The sequence below is a fragment of the Tiliqua scincoides genome, chromosome 1 (assembly GCF_035046505.1).
Source record: "Tiliqua scincoides isolate rTilSci1 chromosome 1, rTilSci1.hap2, whole genome shotgun sequence".
Classification (NCBI taxonomy): Eukaryota; Metazoa; Chordata; class Lepidosauria; order Squamata; family Scincidae; genus Tiliqua; species Tiliqua scincoides.
This window is the reverse complement of record NC_089821.1, coordinates 71,589,810-71,610,575: the sequence shown is the minus strand read 5'-3', so window position 1 is coordinate 71,610,575 and position 20,766 is coordinate 71,589,810. Positions and strand designations below refer to the sequence as shown.

Below are 20,766 nucleotides of genomic sequence, written 5' to 3'. Positions count from 1 at the left end.
CCTGGGAAAGGGATTCATAACTCACTTTCTTATCCTTCATAATTATCAACTGATAATTATCAACTGATATTCTCGTTAATTTATTCTTTCTGTCCTAAAGACATCAATTTCAATGATGTTTTGAAGAAATCAAATGCCAGTTTTTAAAGCAATGTTTCTAAAATTGTTCAGTGGGAAAAGATAGGCAGCTCTGCTCCCATCCAACAACACAGGCCCACACTACATGGAACAGCAAGTTGTCCCATCCACATATAAAACGGGGTGGGTGAAATAAGATGAAAACATCCAAGGGACTTTTCTTCCTAGAACATAAGAACATAAGAACAGCCCCACTGGATCAGGCCATAGGCCCATCTAGTCCAGCTTCCTGTATCTCACAGCGGCCCACCAAATGCCCCAGGGAGCACACCAGATAACAAGAGACCTCATCCTGGTGCTCTCCCCTACATCTGGCATTCTGACTTAACCCATTCCTAAAATCAGGAGGTTGCGCATACACATCATGGCTTGTACCCCATAATGGATTTTTCCTCCAGAAACTCGTCCAATCCCCTTTTAAAGGCGTCTAGGCTAGACGCCAGCACCACATCCTGTGACAAGGAGTTCCACAGACCGACCACGCGCTGAGTAAAGAAATATTTTCTTTTGTCTGTCCTAACCCGCCCAACACTCAATTTTAGTGGATGTCCCCTGGTTCTGGTATTATGTGAGAGTGTAAAGAGCATCTCCCTATCCACTCTGTCCATCCCCTGCATAATTTTGTATGTCTCAATCATGTCCCCCCTCAAGCGTCTCTTTTCTAGGCTGAAGAGGCCCAAACGCCGTAGCCTTTCCTCATAAGGAAGGTGCCCCAGCCCCGTAATCATCTTAGTCGCTCTCTTTTGCACCTTTTCCATTTCCACTATGTCTTTTTTGAGATGCGGCGACCAGAACTGGACACAATACTCCAGGTGTGGCCTTACCATCGATTTGTACAACGGCATTATAATACTAACCGTTTTGTTCTCAATACCCTTCCTAATGATCCCAAGCATAGAATTGGCCTTCTTCACTGCCGCCGCACATTGGGTCGACACTTTCATCGACCTGTCCACCACCACCCCAAGATCTCTCTCCTGATCTGTCACAGACAGCTCAGAACCCATCAGCCTATATGTGAAGTTTTGATTTTTGCCCCAATGTGCATGACTTTACACTTACTGACATTGAAGCGCATCTGCCATTTTGCTACCCATTCTGCCAGTCTGGAGAGATCCTTCTGGAGCTCCTCACAATCACTTCTGGTCTTTACCACTCGGAAAAGTTTGGTGTCGTCTGCAAACTTAGCCACTTCACTGCTCAACCCTGTCTCCAGGTCATTTATGAAGAGGTTGAAAAGCACCGGTCCCAGGACAGATCCTTGGGGCACACCGCTTTTCACCTCTCTCCATTGTGAAAATTGCCCATTGACACCCACTCTCTGCTTCCTGGCCTCCAACCAGTTCTCAATCCACGAGAGAACCTGTCCTCTAATTCCCTGACTGTGGAGTTTTTTCAGTAGCCTTTGGTGAGGGACCGTGTCAACACCTTCCCCCAGTTGCTTCCTGCAACACCTTCCCCCAGTTGCTTTTTGATGAAAGAGGACCACTTCCAGTATCAGAGTACATGTGGAAGAAAAGCTTCTGAGGAGACAAGTGGGCAAAATGGGCAGATGATTCAGCACCTCCTTCCATCATACCCCTAGGTCTTTCAAATTGCATCTTTACCTTACATATATAAGAGGCAGACTCATGTTTTAAATCATAGGTTTACAGCTCTCAAGTGTACTTTTAGGCCATAGTGATTAAATTCAACTAGATGAGATATTGGAGATCCATATTCTTCCATGTTCTTTTTCTTTCTTTCGTTCCTTCTTATGTAAGTTTTCCCTAATATAGCAAACAACACCTCAGGAAGAGTTATTTCAGGAAAGAAGGAGAAGACCCTCCTCCCCCTGCACCACAGTCCAGATCAAGTTCATTTCCTCTTGGTTTCCTGTAGTTCTACATAACATTAAGTCAGGTTGATATCAATTGCTATTCTACACTCTGTAATTCATGACTCCCCAAAACATACCTCTGGAAAGCACTGACATAAGAGGTTAGGATTGCACCCTCAGTCACATAATAGATTTCCCCCATGCATGTATATTAATGCATGTCTGAAATACAAACCCAGTAACAGATGTCAGATGCCCACTCCCCAGTCCTTAGACATTATTGCTACTGCCACCGAGATGGTTGTGTTAGAATTGTGGAGCTGGTGGGCAAGAGTAACACATCAATTCACTTAGACCAGGGGTGTCAAACATTATCTGGCCCTTGGGCTCTCAGCTGCTGAGCAATGCTGAGGTCTCACTGCTGAAAGGTGGCCTGCATGATGATTGGCTCCCCCATTTCTTGAAATATGATCAAGATTTGTGCATCTTCTCTTCTTTCATTTGAAGCTAATGAGTTCCTACACAAGAACAGAGTGCTTATTTCTGCTTTTGACCTGTTTAATGACATCACTTCCTGCCAAGTGACACCATCACTTCCAGCCCTCAGAAGGCATCATGAATGATATTTGGCCCACTGTATGAAATGAGTTTGACACCCCTGGCTTAGATAAACCTGTGAACCTCCAGTAGCATGTACAGCCCAGATGCAGGTTTACCACCTGCACCTGGGCTGTACATGCAGAACAAGATCTAATTAGGCCCTCTAATATTTAGATCAAAAGAAAGGGCACACTGCAGCTGTATCTGTCTGTCCTGTTGAGTCTACTGAGCTGCCAAATTTTGAAATCAGGGACATTGTGTTCTAGTCAACTAGAATAAGAGACAACCCTCTAAATGCAAGCCTGATAGCTATGCAAAGCATCACCACTCACAGGGACAGCAGGGTGAAAATAAATACATATTTAGCTGCCTGGGACTTCTCAGTCTCAGAGGCCCAAGGAATGATGTCATCGTTCTACTATTTCACCAGGTTTGTCATTCTAATGGGTATCACAGAAAGAAGCTGCAGAGAGCAAGTTGCAGAAGGATGGTAGGTGTTCAGCAAGCAAGTTATTCAGACTAGAAACTGCTACAGACAGTACTGTACAAAAGATGATCAAAGGGGATGTTACTAAAACAAACAAAGAAAAACCCTACCAAAACCACAAAGGAATATCAAAGGAGGTACAGGAGGAGGTTCTGCATTGGCTCAGGGAAGGTGAGGTGAAAATAACTTATGTTGAAACTTTGGGAAACTTAACTGAAGGGTGTTGATCTTTATTAGCTTCATGGGAAATATTTATTGAGAGGCATTCTGTTTGTGTGTGCGCATGTAAAACAAGATGCACATTCTGCTACACAACATTGATACTGCATCTAATATATTCTGCTAAGCAATTCAGGGTCAATATTGAGAGATTTATCAGAAGTAGTGGTGTTTTCCATTGGGGGCACGTTGTTGGGATTCACTTAGGATTGCCACAATGGAGAATTTAACTCTTTTCCTCGTGCAGTTTTCTGAACCTAAATCCCTCTCCCCTTCTATCCAAAGCTGCTGTTGGCTCCACAGGGAAATATACAGAGCGGAGTGGGGGTTATGGACAGAAAGTAAGAGATGTTATCACAGATCTCCTGATGGCTCAAGTCTGGTCTGCAGCTTCTCAGCCTGGCAAAGAAGCCCTCCATTCTTTCTCCTTCCACGATTTGTGTGTTATTTTCTGCAACTATTGGTCATACAACTCAATGACTCTGAGACTACACCTTCTAAACAATCTTCCTAAAAGATAAGCCTTTTCAGATACAGTTTCAAAGATATTTGACACAGAGACTGCCTCCTTCCCGGTGTCATTCTGGGAGTCCTAAGGGTGATCAAGAGCATTCCAGTGACAATAATATCATCCAAACACCAACACTGAATACAAAGAACATGTATAAGAGTGTCCTTGGTGTATGTTCCACATTCACAGAAGTGGAATTCTTGTCCCCTGGAGGTTGATTCCTTGAAGGGCCAAGACACAGCATCTTCTGAAACTGTCTAGATATTTTTTTTATCTGGACTGGCATTTGGTAACTAGAATTGTTTTGTTACACTTCATAGTCCTACTAGTTTTGATGATATGGCCTCATGTGCTCGGAGCTTTTGGGGAAGGCAGAAAATTAAACGTGCCTAATTATGACTATTATTACACAGATTAACAGGCTGGTCCTGCTATGCTGCTAGCCAGTATGACCCAGCTACATCAGTCAGCATCACACTGATACAACACAGGATCACAACTGTGCACTCCCATCAGCAAAACAAAAAGCAAAACTATACTATAGAAACAAAATAGAAGGCAACCATGTGGCAAGCCACTTCCACAGCGCCCCTGGCAACTTTGCCATCACCATCCATCTCGATACTGCACAGTGACGAAGCCTCTACAATATCCATGGGAGGCACAAATTAATATGAGCTGATAATAAGGATGCCGTGATGACAACACAGAAACCATTCCTTACCCCCACACAATGCATAAGCAAGCTGTCAAATCATCCCACAGCGCCCGTTGTGTTCTCAGCCATGGGTATGAATAAGGAGTGTCAGTTCCTAACCCAATGAATAGGAGGCTAGTACATAGTACCCCAAAATGACAAACCCCTTAAGAGAAGCAGTCAAGTTCCACTGCAATAATTCTACAAACCATCTGCACATAATGGCATGCAGTGTTTGCATTGGTTTCTGTGTGAAGGACGTAAGCATTTTGCAAGGGAGTGCAGGGATGAAAGGCATATAGTCAAACAACAATCACAAGAGCAAGCACCTTGCAGACAATGCCATCAGCTTCCTGGTAACTCAGTAGGAAGCAGTACTGCAACAGGAAACAGCAGAGATAGGTCTGTGTTATGTATGCAAGTTATGCAGGATCAAAATCCTGCATAACTGATTGGCTCAGACTTATTGCTGGCCAATCGGGTGAGGGATCGAAATCCTACCATCCGATTGGCCCTCTGTTTAATGTTTCAACTGCACCAATCATGGGAAGTCTGGGCGGAGCTAAAGGGTATAAAAGCCAGGGGTGTTTGCCTTGTGTCAGATTCATTGCCAGGTCCTGTTCTGAAGATGGAATAAATGTATTGAGCTGTTATCTCTATGCCTTCCTTTATTCGCATGGACCCACTATATAACAGTCTAAATCCGCCATTCCTGGGAAATGTAATTGTGGCCTCCACAAGCCAAAACCATCTTTTGGGCAACCTACTAGCAACAAAGAGGTCAGTCAGAAAAGGTACAGGAAATGGGACTAGAGTTCCCAACCCCACTAGAGCTCCCAACTCCTTTAGAAAGCAATGCCCTACTCATGGGGCCAAGCTATGAACAACACCCAAACATCCCCACTATATATCCCAATACTGAAGGGGCCCTATGTGGAGCTGTAACTCAGTAGTACAGCACAAGTGAAGCACATTCGTTTCTTCTTGCATGTAGCAGAAGAAAAGCCTGGGAAAAGTCACACCTGCTTGCAAGAGAACCAAACAGAGTGGCTGGAATATGGACCAGTAGCTTCATTTCTGCAACTTTATGATGCGTTCATGCCCCAGGATGTGTTGCAGTTTGCACAGTTTCCTTCATCCCACCCAGCCATGTGCCTCTCCCATGTTAATTTGGTTGATTGCCAGTGTCTGCTGGCTATTTCCCCAGCACACCTTGTTATTAATCACCCCCTCCATTACATGGCAGCAATACTGCTTGGCTTATTATCACAACAGCAGTAGCCAGGAGAGAGAATCAGGAGGACATTAAGCTGTTAGGACCCCATCCCATCCCACCATTGTTTGTGGTTGAGAGACATGGACAAAATCTAGAGACCTCTGGTGTAAAGCTGTGGTGGAGAATGCACTGCCCTCCTCCCACTGTGCAGCTGAGGACATCTGAAGTTTATAGCAGTTGTGGCGGGTACTTCCTGATCTGCGAACCATCAGAACAGAGACAAGGCTGAAAAACAGTTACTGTTTTTATTTTACTATTGGTGAAGTTCTGACAGCATCACAGAGATATGGCTTGGTCAACCTTTTTATTTGTGCAGGGCTCCTACGCCTCTGAAAGTAAAAGGACAGACAGCAAATTAACAGGTGCAGCCTACCCCTTCACTAAATTGCTATGCCCTGTGTTACATTCCTGTCTGTCATACACTTCCAGTGTTCCCTCTAAGGGGTGTGTGCCATTGTGCAGACCCATTCCATGGCTGTGTGGTAGCATCTCTGAGAATACATCATTGCTGGACTTCCAGGAAAGCCAAGCTCTGAGCTGCATGGAACTCAGATTCAAGCTGCACAACTGCACAGCTTAGAGGGAACACTGTATACTTCTGAGAGACACAGGAGCCTGGGGAGAAAAATACAGGTGACAGCCCCACATAAGGGCAAGCTGTTTCCCATGGTCACTACTCCAGCTCTGCTTGTGATCTGAATGGCTCTGGTGAGAAGGGGGCTTCCCTGCCTTCATACGTGTTGGATAGCACCCTGTAAAAAGAAAAAAACAAAGTCAGTAATTTATTTATTGTTCTCACTTTTATAACACACTCCCTACAAGGAGCCCAGGGTGGTGTACATAGTTCCTCCCACCCACTTTTGTCCTCATTACAACTGTGTGGGGTAGGTGAGACTGAGAGATCGTGACTGGTCCAAGGTCACCCAGGAAGCTTCATGGCAGAACTCTGATTTGAACCTGGATCTTCCAGGTCTAAGTTCAACTCCAGAACCACCACGCCATCCTAGCTCTCATTAAAAATGAGTAGCAGTTGCAACAGACAGGTCCAATGACTGCGTTCTGATGTGGGTCTGGGAAATGCATGTTAAAAGAAAGGGGGCTGAAACCTTTCCCCTGGATGTCCTATTTGGAGATTCAGCTGTTGGAAAAGATAATATAGTCATTGAGACAATACTCACCTACCTGATCTAGGGAGATGCAGTGGAAGTCTCTCTCCAGTTACTGTTTGTTCCACTCCCTCGATCTTGTCCTGCAAGAATGAGTTAATGAACATTCAGCTAGCCACATTAATAAGTAGAATGTTCAGTGTTCACCGCCCATGGCCTTCTCCAATGCATGGTGGGAACTTATCGACACTGAAGGGTTGGTGGCCAAGCAAGCTCCTCTGCACACAATGTCTACTTTGCCCTGACTCCCCTGTAGAAGAGACACTGATAAAACTCTTTGAGGGAGGCAGAGTTGTGCAGCCAACGTGCAGTTTCTCCATATTGCAAAAGAAGGAGACATTCAGTGGCCATGGGTGTCAGAGAGGACTAGCCCATACTAGAGGATATTCAGGGGTCATACTGTGTGTGACATAATTGCCCCTCCCTGAAGAATCTTCCCCTTTGCTTACCTGTGTAGAGTGCTTTGTTTTTGAAGCCTCAGTTGCAGTTGTGGCTTTGCAGTCCATGCTGAATGTCTGTTCCTGGATTCCGGCAGCAGTCAGCCTGGAAGGATTCTTAGAAAAAAAGAATTCAACTTCTTTCTTTGTTAGCAGCTTTGGCTGCTTGGTTTCACCAAATCTCCTATCACCAGAATTTATTTTTAAAAATTATATCCCACCTTTCGATCGAAGAGATTCTCAAAGGAGCTTACAACAGATTACACAACTCAATACAAAGTCGTGTAGGTGGAACAACACCTACAGAGTGATGCTGTAAGGAAATAATGTGAAAGCCTTTCCCCAGTTCTTTATTTTTCCTGCCACCACTGTCCTAGGGATCTGTGTCACGTCCAAGGCAAACAGCCCACCTCGAAGAAACATTCTCATCTGTGTGCCCATAATTTTCTAGACATGGAGAGACAATGACATAGCTCCAAGCCACACATCTTGATGTACGAGCTCTGTTCCCTTTCTGGGGTTTATATACTCCTGAAAGTGTGCTTGACTAACTCCCAAGTCAGTCAGAATTCTATCCTGCAGTGTGGAGGGGTAGGACATCAGTGCTGGTCATCTTGGCCTCTGCCTTTACTTCAGTGGGGGTGATTCACTGATGCCACCTCTTTTGCTGGAATAATGTGACACCATCATTGGGAGAAGGCGCGCTGCTCGCTGATCCGTAAGTGAGCACAAGATTCTATCCAAGTTCTATTCTTCCATGCCATCTTCATTCATTTTGGTTCCTGGCACAGATCGTGCCTTGTCAGCAAAGCACGGTGTCCACTTTTCTGGTCATCGGTGCCAGTACAACACAAACACTACACCAGTATGAATCCAATACGTAGCTGCAACATCATATTCTACCAATGGATTTAGCAGCGAGCCTTTCGCTACCCGGGAAGCACTATTCTACAGTCACACTGGAATTGTAACTGCCACCATCCCAGTTCTCATAGATCCCCACTGCACAGGTAAGTTGACCAAACAGCTAAGCAGCAATATGGACTAGAGCTGCCTTTTGGGGGATGGTGGGCAGTAGAGGGCCCTGTAAGTCTGTTTTCTGAGGAAAACCATGAAGGCAAAAGAAGTACTTTGAATCCCTTGTTGATTTAAAGGGAAACAAAAGCACCTGCTTTTCTCTGCCAAATGCTGACGAATCTGATTCTACTGGAGGGTCCAGACTCACAGCAAAACAGACAGAAGAATACAGAGCTACATTGGCAGAAATCTTGCACACACACAAACACCCTCCCCAAACCCCTACCCCTACATGTGATTATACAGCAACAACATTTTAAGCATGCAGGTAAGAGCTGTACTTTCTAGTCTTCCAGACCAATTGTTAATACCCATTTTTTGACATCTCTCTGATCTGAGATTCTCCAAATCTCCAACCTAGTCAAGGTGTGTCTTAGCAGAGAGGTGACCAATGTGACATTTAGCAAGGTCCAAAAGAGAGGAAAAGTTCTCTCCTGGGGCACAGGGAGAGCCTGATTTGCCCCACATGTTGCTGCCTACTGCTTCCCCTTCCCAACTCCTCTGAAGGCGATGCACCCAGCTAGTTGCTACATGTCTCCCATTCCCTCTCTTCTGCCCCTCCTCCCTCTTTCCCTAATTAAACTACAGGTGAACCCGCCAGGGACTGGCAGTGTGCCAGACTTTCAGCTCTTTACTGCAGATCGTGACTTGCCTGCCTCCGTCTTCCAAAGCAGCCCCTGAGACCTTGCTCATTCTAGCTGCAGGGGGCTGCACTGTGGAGACATGAGACAGTCTCCTCTGAGCAGGATTTCCCAGAGGACATTAACCATACACTCCTCATTTTTACTTAACACTAACATGCAATTTTGTGTTGTTTTTCAGCAATTCTGAGACACAGGTCACCACAGTCCCATTTTACAGATGAGGAACTGAGGCCAAGTAATAGCAACTTGTTACATCATGAATCCAAGGCTGAGCAGACGCTGGAACCTCCTAGGTCTGCAAAAGGACCTAAAGAGCCTGAAAACCAAGTCTTGACTAAATGATCGTCTTTCTAAAGAATCATATTCTGGAGCCTCACATCGCAGCCTAAAAGAGCACCCTCTCACACCTGACTGCATTGACAAAGATGTCACATGAGAAAGGCAGATACATGGCACATACATGTACAGCATCTCACAAATTCTTCCAGCCCAATCCTTTACATGTCTACTTAGAAGTAAGTCCCACTATAGTCAATGGAACTTACTCCCAGGTGAGTGTGGATAGGATTGCAGCCTTCATCACCACTTTTCCCCATCCTTGGAATTTTATGTGATATAAAAAGGCAGCTCATCTCCAATATGCTTACCCTTTTATTTCGGTTAAAATCTCTCTCTCTCTCTCTCTCTCTCTCTCTCTCTCTCTCTCTCCCTCTCTGTATATATATATGATTTTATTTATTTTTCTGCAAATTTTGTGATCTAAAAAAAATGAAAAAGGCAGAAAGCGGTGTTACCTGTTTTTATTTTAAAATCTCTTTTTTTAAAATTAATTTTATAATATGCTTTAAAAGTGTACCAGGTAGGTGATATAGTGTCAGCAGATGCAGCCACTGTATTATTTCTAACTGGAAATTTAATCTATTTTAATTTCTGGAAAATACCTTAAACACCAAAATGTGGTATTTTGTGGTTTTGTTTTTGTCATTAAAAAAACAAAACACTATTTATGGGATGTGGGCAGCAAACTAGCTCTCAGAGAGGAAATTCACAACTAATTCCATCACAGATACAGTAACTAGTATCCTACTCTGTAGAGCAGGGCTTTTCAAACTGAGGTGTCGCCCCAGCCTGAAGGCCCTGGCCTCTGCCCCCTTAAGGGGCAGTGAGGGGGCAGAGGGGAGGCAGCCACACAATCCCCAGGATCACGTCGCTAAGGGGGCTGCAGGGGCTTGGCTGACCAGAGCCTCCTGCAGCCTCCCAAGGGTGCGGGAAGCTCTGCATGAGTATCTGCAGGGCTCCCCATGTCTTCAAAAACGAAAGCACAGCGATTCCTGTTTTGCAGAGGTGGCGCGCAATCGCTGCACTTTTGAAGACATGGAGAGTCTTGAAGATGCTTGCGCAGAGCTCCCCACACCCCCAGAAGGCTGCAGCAGGGACTGGTAAGTCCAGCTAAGCCCCTGCAGCTCCCTTAGCAACACGATCCTGGGGATCGCGTTGCTTCCTCCCCTCCCGCCCCCACAAGGACTTACTGCAAGGCTCGAACTCCCTTGGAGTTTGAGAACCACTGCTGTAGAGTAATAACTATCAAAGTTTGATTGGCCCTGGCAAGAGCCCAAAGAATCAGCTAAATATTGAATGCGTTCTTCCCTTAGAATTCGAAGGCACCTTGGCTGAGCACCTTGATCAGTCATAAGTATTAAGACATTTTGATGCATAACAAGTACCAAAAGCTAGGAGCTGAAAAGGGTTAGTTTGTTATGAGAAAAGGACAAGCATTTGAAAGGAAGAAGAATTTGCCACTCAGATAAACGCTTTTGGTTGAGGAAAAGGAAGAAAGAAAAAGGTGGATCATCTACTACCTCAATACCTTAAGTGATGTTTAATGTACATTACACACACAGCTGAATAACTGCAGATAAACTGCAACTGTAGGTGGGGAAAGGAGAGTAGACTGAATAACTTCAGCTGATCTTCTCAACCTCTGTGCCTACTTTCTTGAGAATACATTCTTTCACTGTTCCAGCTAAGCCCCTGTCACTCTCCTGTCCTGTTAAGAAGCCTTAGCATCATGTTACAGAACAAGTTGCCAAGAGGCTTGTGTTGAAAGAGCTAGAACTGAGCATTAGTATGTCTCTAGAGCTGCTAGAGCCCTCCAGGCTGCCATAGTCCTGGCTGGGGGAATTCAGTCACTTCTCTGTTATGCCACATGGGCTCCTTGCTGATTATAGCATCCAGGATCAAAGTTCCAATAGGCATTGCACTTTTCCCCACTTTAAAGAGAAAACCAACAAATGGCACATGTGAATGCATGTAACAGTCCCCAGTGCCATTTTAAGGAAAGAAAAAGAAAGTTTAAAATGAAGAAGTGACCGGGTAAGGAGCATTGAAACCTTTCTCCACCTACCGTTTCTCCACTTCAAATCACATACGCAAAGTCACAAAACAACTCCCCAGCCCAACAGAGGATTTCAAATGGAAAAAAGGAAACAGCTTTCATAACAAGCCAGAAGGGATGGAGAAAAAGGCAATGAAGTGGGATAGCGTGAGACTTTAAAAGACACACTTCTGCATGTTGCACTAGTAGGTCTGAAAACCCCAGTAGCAAAACAGAAGGAGCGTCGGAAACCACCCAATCCTTCCACAACATCCCAAGCACAGCACACCAACTTCCAGTATGATTTTCCATAGAAGATTGGTAAAAAAAAAAACACACAAAAAAAACAGCTAGATCAGTGTTTCTCAATGTTTGTCCTCCGCCGTACCACTTCACATGATTCACCTTTACGAAGTACCACTGGAAGCAACTGGTAATGACATCATTACCATCATTACCAGTTACATCATTACCATGACATCATTACTAGTTACTTCTGGGCTGAGAAGTCAGATGCAACATGACAAACACCAGTAAGAGGCTCAGGGTGAACAGGAGGGCTTTCTTTGAGTGTGGAAAAGCATGCTTTGGAACCTCCTACCACTGTCTGTTGTGTCATGTTCCTGGTCTCACGAATGGGTAGCAGGTGTCCAGGAGTCTCACAAGTACCACCATACACCACCACTGGTGTTACTTGTACCACTGGTTGAGAAACACTAATATAGATACATCCTTATTTTCTTGGGCCCAAAAAGACACAAATTTTTGGTTCCTATGAAACCACAGATTGCCTCTTTATTCCAATGCTATAAAGTTGCTTCACATCTACCTTCTTCAGGTCTTCTGTTGAATTAGATCTTAGGCACAGAACTTTGGGGTCCATCCAATTCACTCATCCTGCCTAGCTGAGCCAGGATCAGAGGAGAAGGTTTCAGACTTAAGAAACTGTTTTCGCCTCAAAAGCGCGATCCACAAATTATTTAAAATGAGAATCACGCACGGCTGAACTGATGGTGGCAGAAGTGGGAAGCGGCATAAAAGATTCAAGGGATCTGTCACTTCAAGTTACTAAGAACCATCCTTGTAAGCACAATGAATTCCCCAGTGAGACTAAGCAAGATATAGTTCATCCCCCCTCCCCAGAAACAGCAATAATGCAAGTGAAAAGGGACTCATGAATGTCCTTGCCATCCTTTCCGCACACCCTTGTCAAAGTCCAAGCTCTAGTATGGAAGATAGGGCTGTTTGTTTTTCTAATAGGTATAAAGAGGTGCTGCCATTCTTGTTCCATTATTCAGGGGAACACATGCACTGCAGAAGCTTCATAGCTAGGCAGAGTCATGATCCCTGACAAGAACGGCCTCTGAATTGTTCAAGGGGGCTGTGGTGCCAGGTGCTGTGGGAGAAGCAGAATGTATGATGTTCTCTGTTGTAATAACAGAGTGAGTCACAAACACGACAGACTGTAGGCCTGAACTGGTCTAATGATCAATGCTATTCTGCAGGGAAACCTGGGCATTGAGGGGGGGCAAGGCTGTTGTGAGAGAGGGCTACCTCTTCATCAACAGATGTTCGCCAAAATAATTTGGGGGAAGCTGTGACAGTTAAACCAGAATTGGAGTCAATATAAACTATCAGGAAGCCCAATCCTATCTGCTCCAGAGTAAGAGGAAAAGCAGCACCGAAATGGTTGCCACAGTATCCTGTGGGTACCGAGGCAGCTGCTGGAGTCTCCTTGGGGTAAGGGAGTATCTGCTTCCTTATCCCAGGTAGAACACAGCCAGTGACAATGAGTCACCTTGGATCTGCACACACTATTGAGCAGGTGCAGAATCAAGAGGCCTATGTTGGGCTTTCCAGTAACGGAGGGAGTACAGGATATGGCAGCAGAGGAAAGATTATCCCAGATTCCGCGATCTCCGCCCCCCCTCCTGGGCACAATCTTCCTCTCCCCACCAAGTTCCACCTTCCCCTGCCCTCCTCCTGCCCTGAAAAACTGCTCCGCTGGCTGGTGGTAATACTTAGCACTGGCTGCTCCGTGCCATCATCCTGAGCTGACGCTCAGCGCCAACTGGTGATGGTCTAGCACCTGCGCTCCTTGCTCCCCAGGTGACAAGAACATGCTTTACAGCACATTTGTAACACCCAGTATGTACTGCTGACAGTAAGATCCATAGGATTGGACCCTCAGTTATCTTATTTCAGTTTGCTTTTTTTTGAAACTTTAGACCTTGGCAGGTATCGCTGGCCGTATCATGGAGTTCAAAATTAACAGTTTTCTACTGTCTAGACCAGGGGTTTCCAAACCCCGGCCCAGGGGCCAGATGTGACCCATAGCGAGCCTCTTTCCTGCCTGAAAGCCTGTGGCCCACTCAGCTGAACATGACCAGAACTGTGCTCTGATTGTGTCTGGAGGGTGTTCTGAGGGCCAGAGAGATTGAATGAATGAGCCCATTCATTCATTTATTCACTCCTCTAAATTCCATCTATTTATTTAAATTTTATATTTAAATTTTTTTTCGGCCCTCAACACCACGCCAGATATTTGATGTGGCCCTCTGGCCAAAAAGTTTGGAGACCCCAGTCTAGACCAGAGGTGTCAAACTCATTTCATACAGTGGGCCAAATATCATTCATGATGCCTTCTGAGGGCTGGAAGTGATGATGTCATTTGGCAGGAAGAGATGTCATTAAACAGGTCAAAAGCAGAAATAAGCACTCTGTTCTTGTATAGGAACTCATTAGCTTCAAATGAAAGAAGAGAAGATGCACAAGTCTTGATCGTATTTCAAGATATGGGGGAACCCAATCATCATGCAGGCCACCTTTCAACAGTGAGACCTCAGCATTGCTCAGCAGCTGAGAGCCCGAGGGCCAGATAAAAAGTTTCTCCAGGCCACATCCGGCCCCCGGACCTTATGTTTAACACCCCTGGTCTAGAAAGACCCACATCTTCATTCCATGTGGACATATGAAAATTCACTTTGGCTCAATAACTACAGATGTGTTTGAACAGCACCCTTAGTGCGAAGAAGGAAGACCACATGCCAGATTTGATGAGATGACCTCCTCCCAAAACAGAGCAGTTGTGAGAAAAGCATAGAAGTCCCTCATGATGTCTCCTCTTTTTGTTTTTGTTTTTTTGTTTTTTTCTTCGTAGGGTTGGGATTGTGGAATGAAACACACTAAGCACTGGACTGTTTCCCAGATGGCCTTTTGACTATCATTATGAAAATGTAGATAAGCACAAGAAACCTAACAGAAAATAACAGGTCAATCAATGAAGATGTAGTGTTTTTTTTTTTTTCCTTTAAAGTAACTTCAGTTGCATTTCAAAACCATCTAATATGCAAATACTAGAATGGCATAGACCTGTGCTAAGAGAAAAAACTAAGAGCCAAACGAAATGAGATGTCAGAATGACATGGACAGCCATATTTAGATATCTTCTCTCTTTAAATATTGCAACCATAGGGGAAGGGCAGAGTCTGATCACAACCTTGGCAGTAGGGTTTTAGACCCTTCCTATACACTGCTTTTCCAATAAAAATCCCCCCTCCTAGCAAAAGCTGGTATTTGCTCTATTAAAGGGGGTAGTATTTGTATAGACTATTTTATAGACATGTAAATTTATCCTAAAGGGGCAAATTGTAATTTTAAAAAATTGCCTACAATTACAGTCAGGAGATGCAATCATAGATCTCCATAATCTCATCTAGTTCAGTGTGCAAAGATGTGTTTGAAACTGGCAACCATAAACCTTATGCCTTGAGAGTTGATGAATCAATCTGTATCAGAAATGTATCTTTTCCCCAGGATTGGCAGCTGACAGCTACAGTACAAGGGGTTTGCTACAACAACAGTAATCCTCTTCTCCCCATGTGCACACACGCTTGAGCATGCACACACAGCAAAAAGATAATCCCAGCCTTTCTGGGAAAAGGCTTCTGAAGACAATAACTGAAGACCAACTCCCCACTGAGTTGAGAACATGAGGAAAGCCTTGCTGGATCAGGCCAAAGGCCCATCTAGTCCAGCATCCTGTTTTTCACAGTGGCCAGTCAGACACCTCAGAGACGTTTACAACCAAGCAATAGGGCCATACCCTTTTCCCATTGTTGCTCCCCTGCCACTTGTCCTGAAAGGCAAACTGCCTTTGAATCTGGAAGACAGCACATGGCCATCATGATTAGTGGCTATTGATAAGACTTATCCTCCAAGAGGTCTAATTTTCCTTTAAAGACATCTAAGTTAGTGGCCATCCCCACATTTTGTGGCAGGGAATTTCATAGATTAATTATATGCTATGTGAATGAATACAGCAAGTTCTCACTTAAAGTTGTTTCATTATAAAATAAATGAAGGAAAAAAATTGATTCCTAGTTGGGGCCACTTTCTGTGTGGAGTTTGCACATTTTCCCCATGTCTGTGTGGGTTTTCTTTGGCCTGGAAAACTTACATTTATTTCAATGTTCAGTATTAAAAGTCTTTTAGGTCTTATTCAGAAGGTTGGTGATGTTTTTGTGACCAGAAATATATGGTAGGAACATAATTCTTGTAACGCTTGATAAATTTGTTTCAGTAGAAGTAATTATGCTTAAAGTTGCAATTTTCAAGAACCTATCGATAACTTTAAGCGAGGACTTGTGCTTCTTTTTGTCTGTTCTTACTCTCCAGTCTTAATTTATGAATAGTATGTAAATTTTTATACGTTTTTGTTCCGATGTATTTTACTTAATACTTTAAGCCACTTAATACTTAATACTTTAAGCCACTTTTCTTATTTTTTAGGAAAAGCAGGGTATAAATCTTTTAAATACATAAATAAAGAACCAAACTAAACAAAAAACAATGCAGCAAAAATTAAGTTAATTCCCCAAATGCACTAGAAACTAACAGCACAAGGCTAAGCATGTTGACTCAGAAGTAAGTTGTGTTGAATTCAATGGACTTACTCCCAGAACAGTGTGCATAGGACTGCAGTCTAAATCGGGTCTTCAGCTGTTGCTGCTGAATACAAACAGAGAGGAAGCCGATTTCAGCTCAAGTGGCAGAGAGTTCCACATGCAGAATGCTACCATGGAGAAGGCAGTTTCCTGTATTGTCACCAGTCAAGCTTCAGATGATAGCAGTATCTATAAGAAGGTCCCGCCCTGTTGATCTCAGGGACAAGTCTCCTCAATCCTCAGGAGACACAGAGCCCAATCCTAGCAAACTTTCCAGCACTGGTGCAGCTGCAATGCAGCCCTGAGTCAAGGAAACAAACATTCCCTTACCTTATGGAGGCCTCCATGACTACCCTCCCTCCACAGGATGCAGCACACATCCCATGGGCACAGCTACACTATGGCTGGAAAGTTGGATAGGATTTGGTTCACAGTCCTTCTGGTACCTTGGTCTTAAGCCATTTAGAACTTTAGTAACTAGCACCTTGAATTCGACCCAAGAACAGAACGTCAACCATTGTAGCCAATATAACCAGAGACAGTGACCCGTTCAAACTTTCTGGCACCAGTCAGTACTCAAACAGAAACTTTCTGGCCAAACCGAAATTTCTAGATGGCCTTCACAGTCAGTCCCACATGTCACATTGATACTGGAATACTGTAAAGTGCATGGGTAAGTGTAGCCAGGACTTACTGATCCTAGACAGGGCATAGCTGGCACCAGTCTAAGCTGAACAAAAGCATTATGGGCCACAACCAGCACCTAGATCTCCAGAAACAATGCCAAGTCCAAGAACACCCCCAGACTGCAAGCCTGATCCTTCAGGGGGAGTGCAACCCCATCTAGAACAGATTAATAATCCATTCCCTAGGTTGCAGGTCTCATGACTAACAGTACTTCCATCTTCTCCAGATTTAATTGCAACTTGTTTATCCTCATCAGCCTGTCCAGCCTGCAGTGGTTCAGGACTTCCCATCTTCCTCAGTACAAGGTAGAATGGTGACATAAAGTTATGTTATCTGCCCCCCAATTACCTCCCCTAGTAGTTTCATGTAAGACAAGGACAAAACAGATCCCTTTCAGGCCTCATAAGCCAAAGTCCATTGCATCAAGCAGGAATCCCCCAATACCACATTTTGGAATCTGCTCTCCAGGAAGGACCAAGCTGTGCCCTCAAGTCCCATTCTGGTCATGCATTCCTGGAGAACACTATGGTCAATTGTACTGGAAGTCATGGAGACATCCAACAAAACCAACAGGAATGCACTCCTTCTGTCCCATTTCCAGTAAAGGTCATATAGCAAGGTGACCAAAGCTGTTTCCCTTCTAAACCCCAGCCAGAAGCCAGACTGAAAAGGTTCAGATAATCAGTTTCATCCAAAATCTTCTGGAGTTGAGTCACCATCACCCACTTGAGCACTTTGCTACAAAATGGGAGGTTCAAGACTTCAGTTTTATTTTCTGTTACCTCTAAGCAATAATTTGTAATGAAGAAAAGTTGTTTGCAGTAGGTTTAGCAAATACTTCTAATACCAAAAATGCATGGAAAAGTATAGAGAAAACAGCAGTGCTGGAAAAAAAACATGCAAGAGGACTCAAACACTCTTTATATTTTATCATTCACAGAGACACCCCATCTCTTTTAATTTTAAGTTTGTGAGTACTGGACCATATCCTGTGGCAGTAAGTTCCACTAGTTAATGAAAGCCTTTGTATGGAAATTGTCTAATTCAATTAGTTGTGAAAGATTTCCTTAGGGTTTTCAGACTGATAACCATCATTTCCTTGTCTGCGTATAACTATCCTCTGCTAAGCAACATTCCCCAACGCAACTCTTGGATTGCTTTGTTGCTGGGAAAGAGCCTATGATATGTTTTGATGCCAGAGAATCCATGAGACAAGCAATATATTATACACCTTTAAACTCTTGTGATCTGCCTCCCCCATGTAGGACTACTTGCTAACTGGATATAGATAGAATCACTGCTCCTTAAAACTGGCACAAGTAGAGACTCACTAGCTGGTTTCCAGTGTATTACTAAGCACTGCTGCAAGTAGTGATTCTTGTAAGGATCCTGGACTAGGTAGACCTTGTCCAAATCCAACATACTACTTCTTATGTTCTTAAGGAGAAGAGTACAGGTGGGATCACTCACACATTAGTTTTACCTTAACTGTTAAGAATTCCTGAATATTCACTTTTTGCTTTGTTAGCAGTTTTAAATTTAAACCCAGCAGTGTGTTCTATATGGACCACTGGGATTCTTGAGTGCATGAAACATTCCTTCCTAAGAAGGAAGCGTCCAGTGATAGATCACCGCACAAAAGCTCTGGATGCTACTCAATCTAGAGAGGACGAGCACCTCAATTTCACAATAAAGCACCTGCTAAAGCCTCTGTATCTCAGGTAGGAAGTTTTTCAGATTCATCTCTAAATTGGATGAAGATCCTCCCCCACCCCCCAAAAAAAAAATCAAGAAAAAAACTGAATAATTTCCTATTCAATTTGAGATTTGGTAAATGCCCACTCAGCTCCTAACCCCAAAACAACACAGTCCCTTTCTTTACCAATCTAGGGCAGCAGTATTAGATTCTACCCCCCCCCCCATTTCCTTTGAAAACCTATAGCAGTGATATAGGGCTGAGAAGAAATTTTCTTCCTCTCTCCCTTCTTGTTCATTCCAGCATGCTGCTACTAAATATGTTGGTTCTAAAGAAGAAATGCACAATGTTCCTTTGGGACATCTCAATGGAAATGAGGGAAGAAGAGAAAGAGAAAAAACTCCTCCTCCCCCATCCCATTGCTGATCATTCCATCACTGTCTCAGACCAATAAACACAAGAAAAGAGGAAGAGATCCAGCCAATTTCTCTGAGTGCAGAAGAATTCTGGAGGGTTAAGAAGCTCACCCTTCCTTTAAAGTGAGCTTTACAAACCTCTGAAAGTCTTTTCCAAATCCAAACCTGACAAAATTTGCCAGCATCTCTAATCTCCTATCAGCTTGCCTCAAAGCTTTAAGAAATGGGCTCATATTCATCAAATTCCAATGTTGCAATTTCTTTAAATTATTTTTAGCAAGTTTGGCGCCTCATTAAATGCTGTAAGTTTGCTTCCTCAGAGACTTCATAGAGCCTTCAGTAGGAAGAGAAGAGGGTCTCTCACCTCTGCTGAAGATGATGCTTTCATAGGGAATCTTGTTCTTAGTCTCCAAGCTAGAACAGTTCCAGCGCTGATCACGGAACTGGTGCTGGCACTCATGGATAGCAATCTGGATGCCTTGAATAGCAGATGCCGTCACGTCAGGATTCCGCACGCAAACCTCCAGTTGTCGCCGGGTCAGACCGGGCAAGGTCAAGCAAACTGTGTTGGCATTGAGCACAGGTTCCAGTGGCAGCTTCAGGCCAAGGATCTCATTGGAGAAAGAGCTGAGAAGGAGACAGGTGATCAGTAAGGCCATTGTCATGTCCCCAAGGCTAATAATAATAATAATAATAATAACAATAATAATAATAATAATAATAATAAAACTTTATTTTTATCCCGCCCTTCTCCCAAAAAGGGACCCAGGGTGGCTAACAACATATAAAACAGATTAAAACATAATTTCACAAACAGATAAAAACATATTAAAAATTTGTTTTAATTTTTACCAGATTAATTCTGGTAAATTAGAATTTTATTCTACCAGAAATTCTAAACAAGTCTCACATTCCAAAAGAAAGAAGAAGAAAAAAAGTCAACAGACTTTGAGGAAAATGCCAAAATCTAGGTGATGGACAATATCTACTGCAATGACTACTTTTCAAGCTAAATATGAAACCTGCATAGCAAAAGGAAGAGATTTCAGCCGAAGAAACTCTGTCAACTCCCTTGATAACTGCTTCCATTTCTTGATTGTTCAAAGAGTTGGAATATTTTTCCAGATAGTGGTGAAGATATAGATAAATAGTTGATTGTATTTCATGAGCTAAAATGATACCATATTGGCGATGAAGTTTCTATACCGTTTACTACATTTCTTTAGGTTAAGAAATTAGAAAATGCCAAATGGAGCATTCTTCTTATCTATTTATTTTCTTTGAACAAACCTTTCTCTTGCCTAAGGATATTTTTATCTTGAGGCAATGCTCAAAACCCATACATGTTCCTATACTTTTGAAACAGTAACATTTAGAAGGACAAAGTTCAGAAGACCCCCCTCCCCAAGTTAAAACAAAAAGGGATGCATAGACTTTACATCACTTTCAGGTAGTCCTATTTGGGCTATACCTTTAGATCTCTGTAGTTACTGTAATTTTCACTTATAGGATCTGTTGTTTTCTAAAGTTACCATCCTTTACCTTCCTTTACTACTTCATCTATAGAAGACAGACT

At 43.5% G+C, this 20,766-nt stretch overlaps 1 protein-coding gene across 1 annotated transcript in view; it reads right to left on the bottom strand.

Moving 5' to 3' along the window:
- Window positions 1–20,766, bottom strand: part of WNT10A (Wnt family member 10A) — a 53,614-nt gene that overhangs the window by 16,960 nt on the left and 15,888 nt on the right. The window contains exon 3 of the mRNA XM_066621188.1: window positions 19,555–19,817. Within this exon, the coding sequence (XP_066477285.1) occupies window positions 19,555–19,817 (263 nt within the window). The remainder of the gene's footprint in view (window positions 1–19,554; window positions 19,818–20,766) is intronic.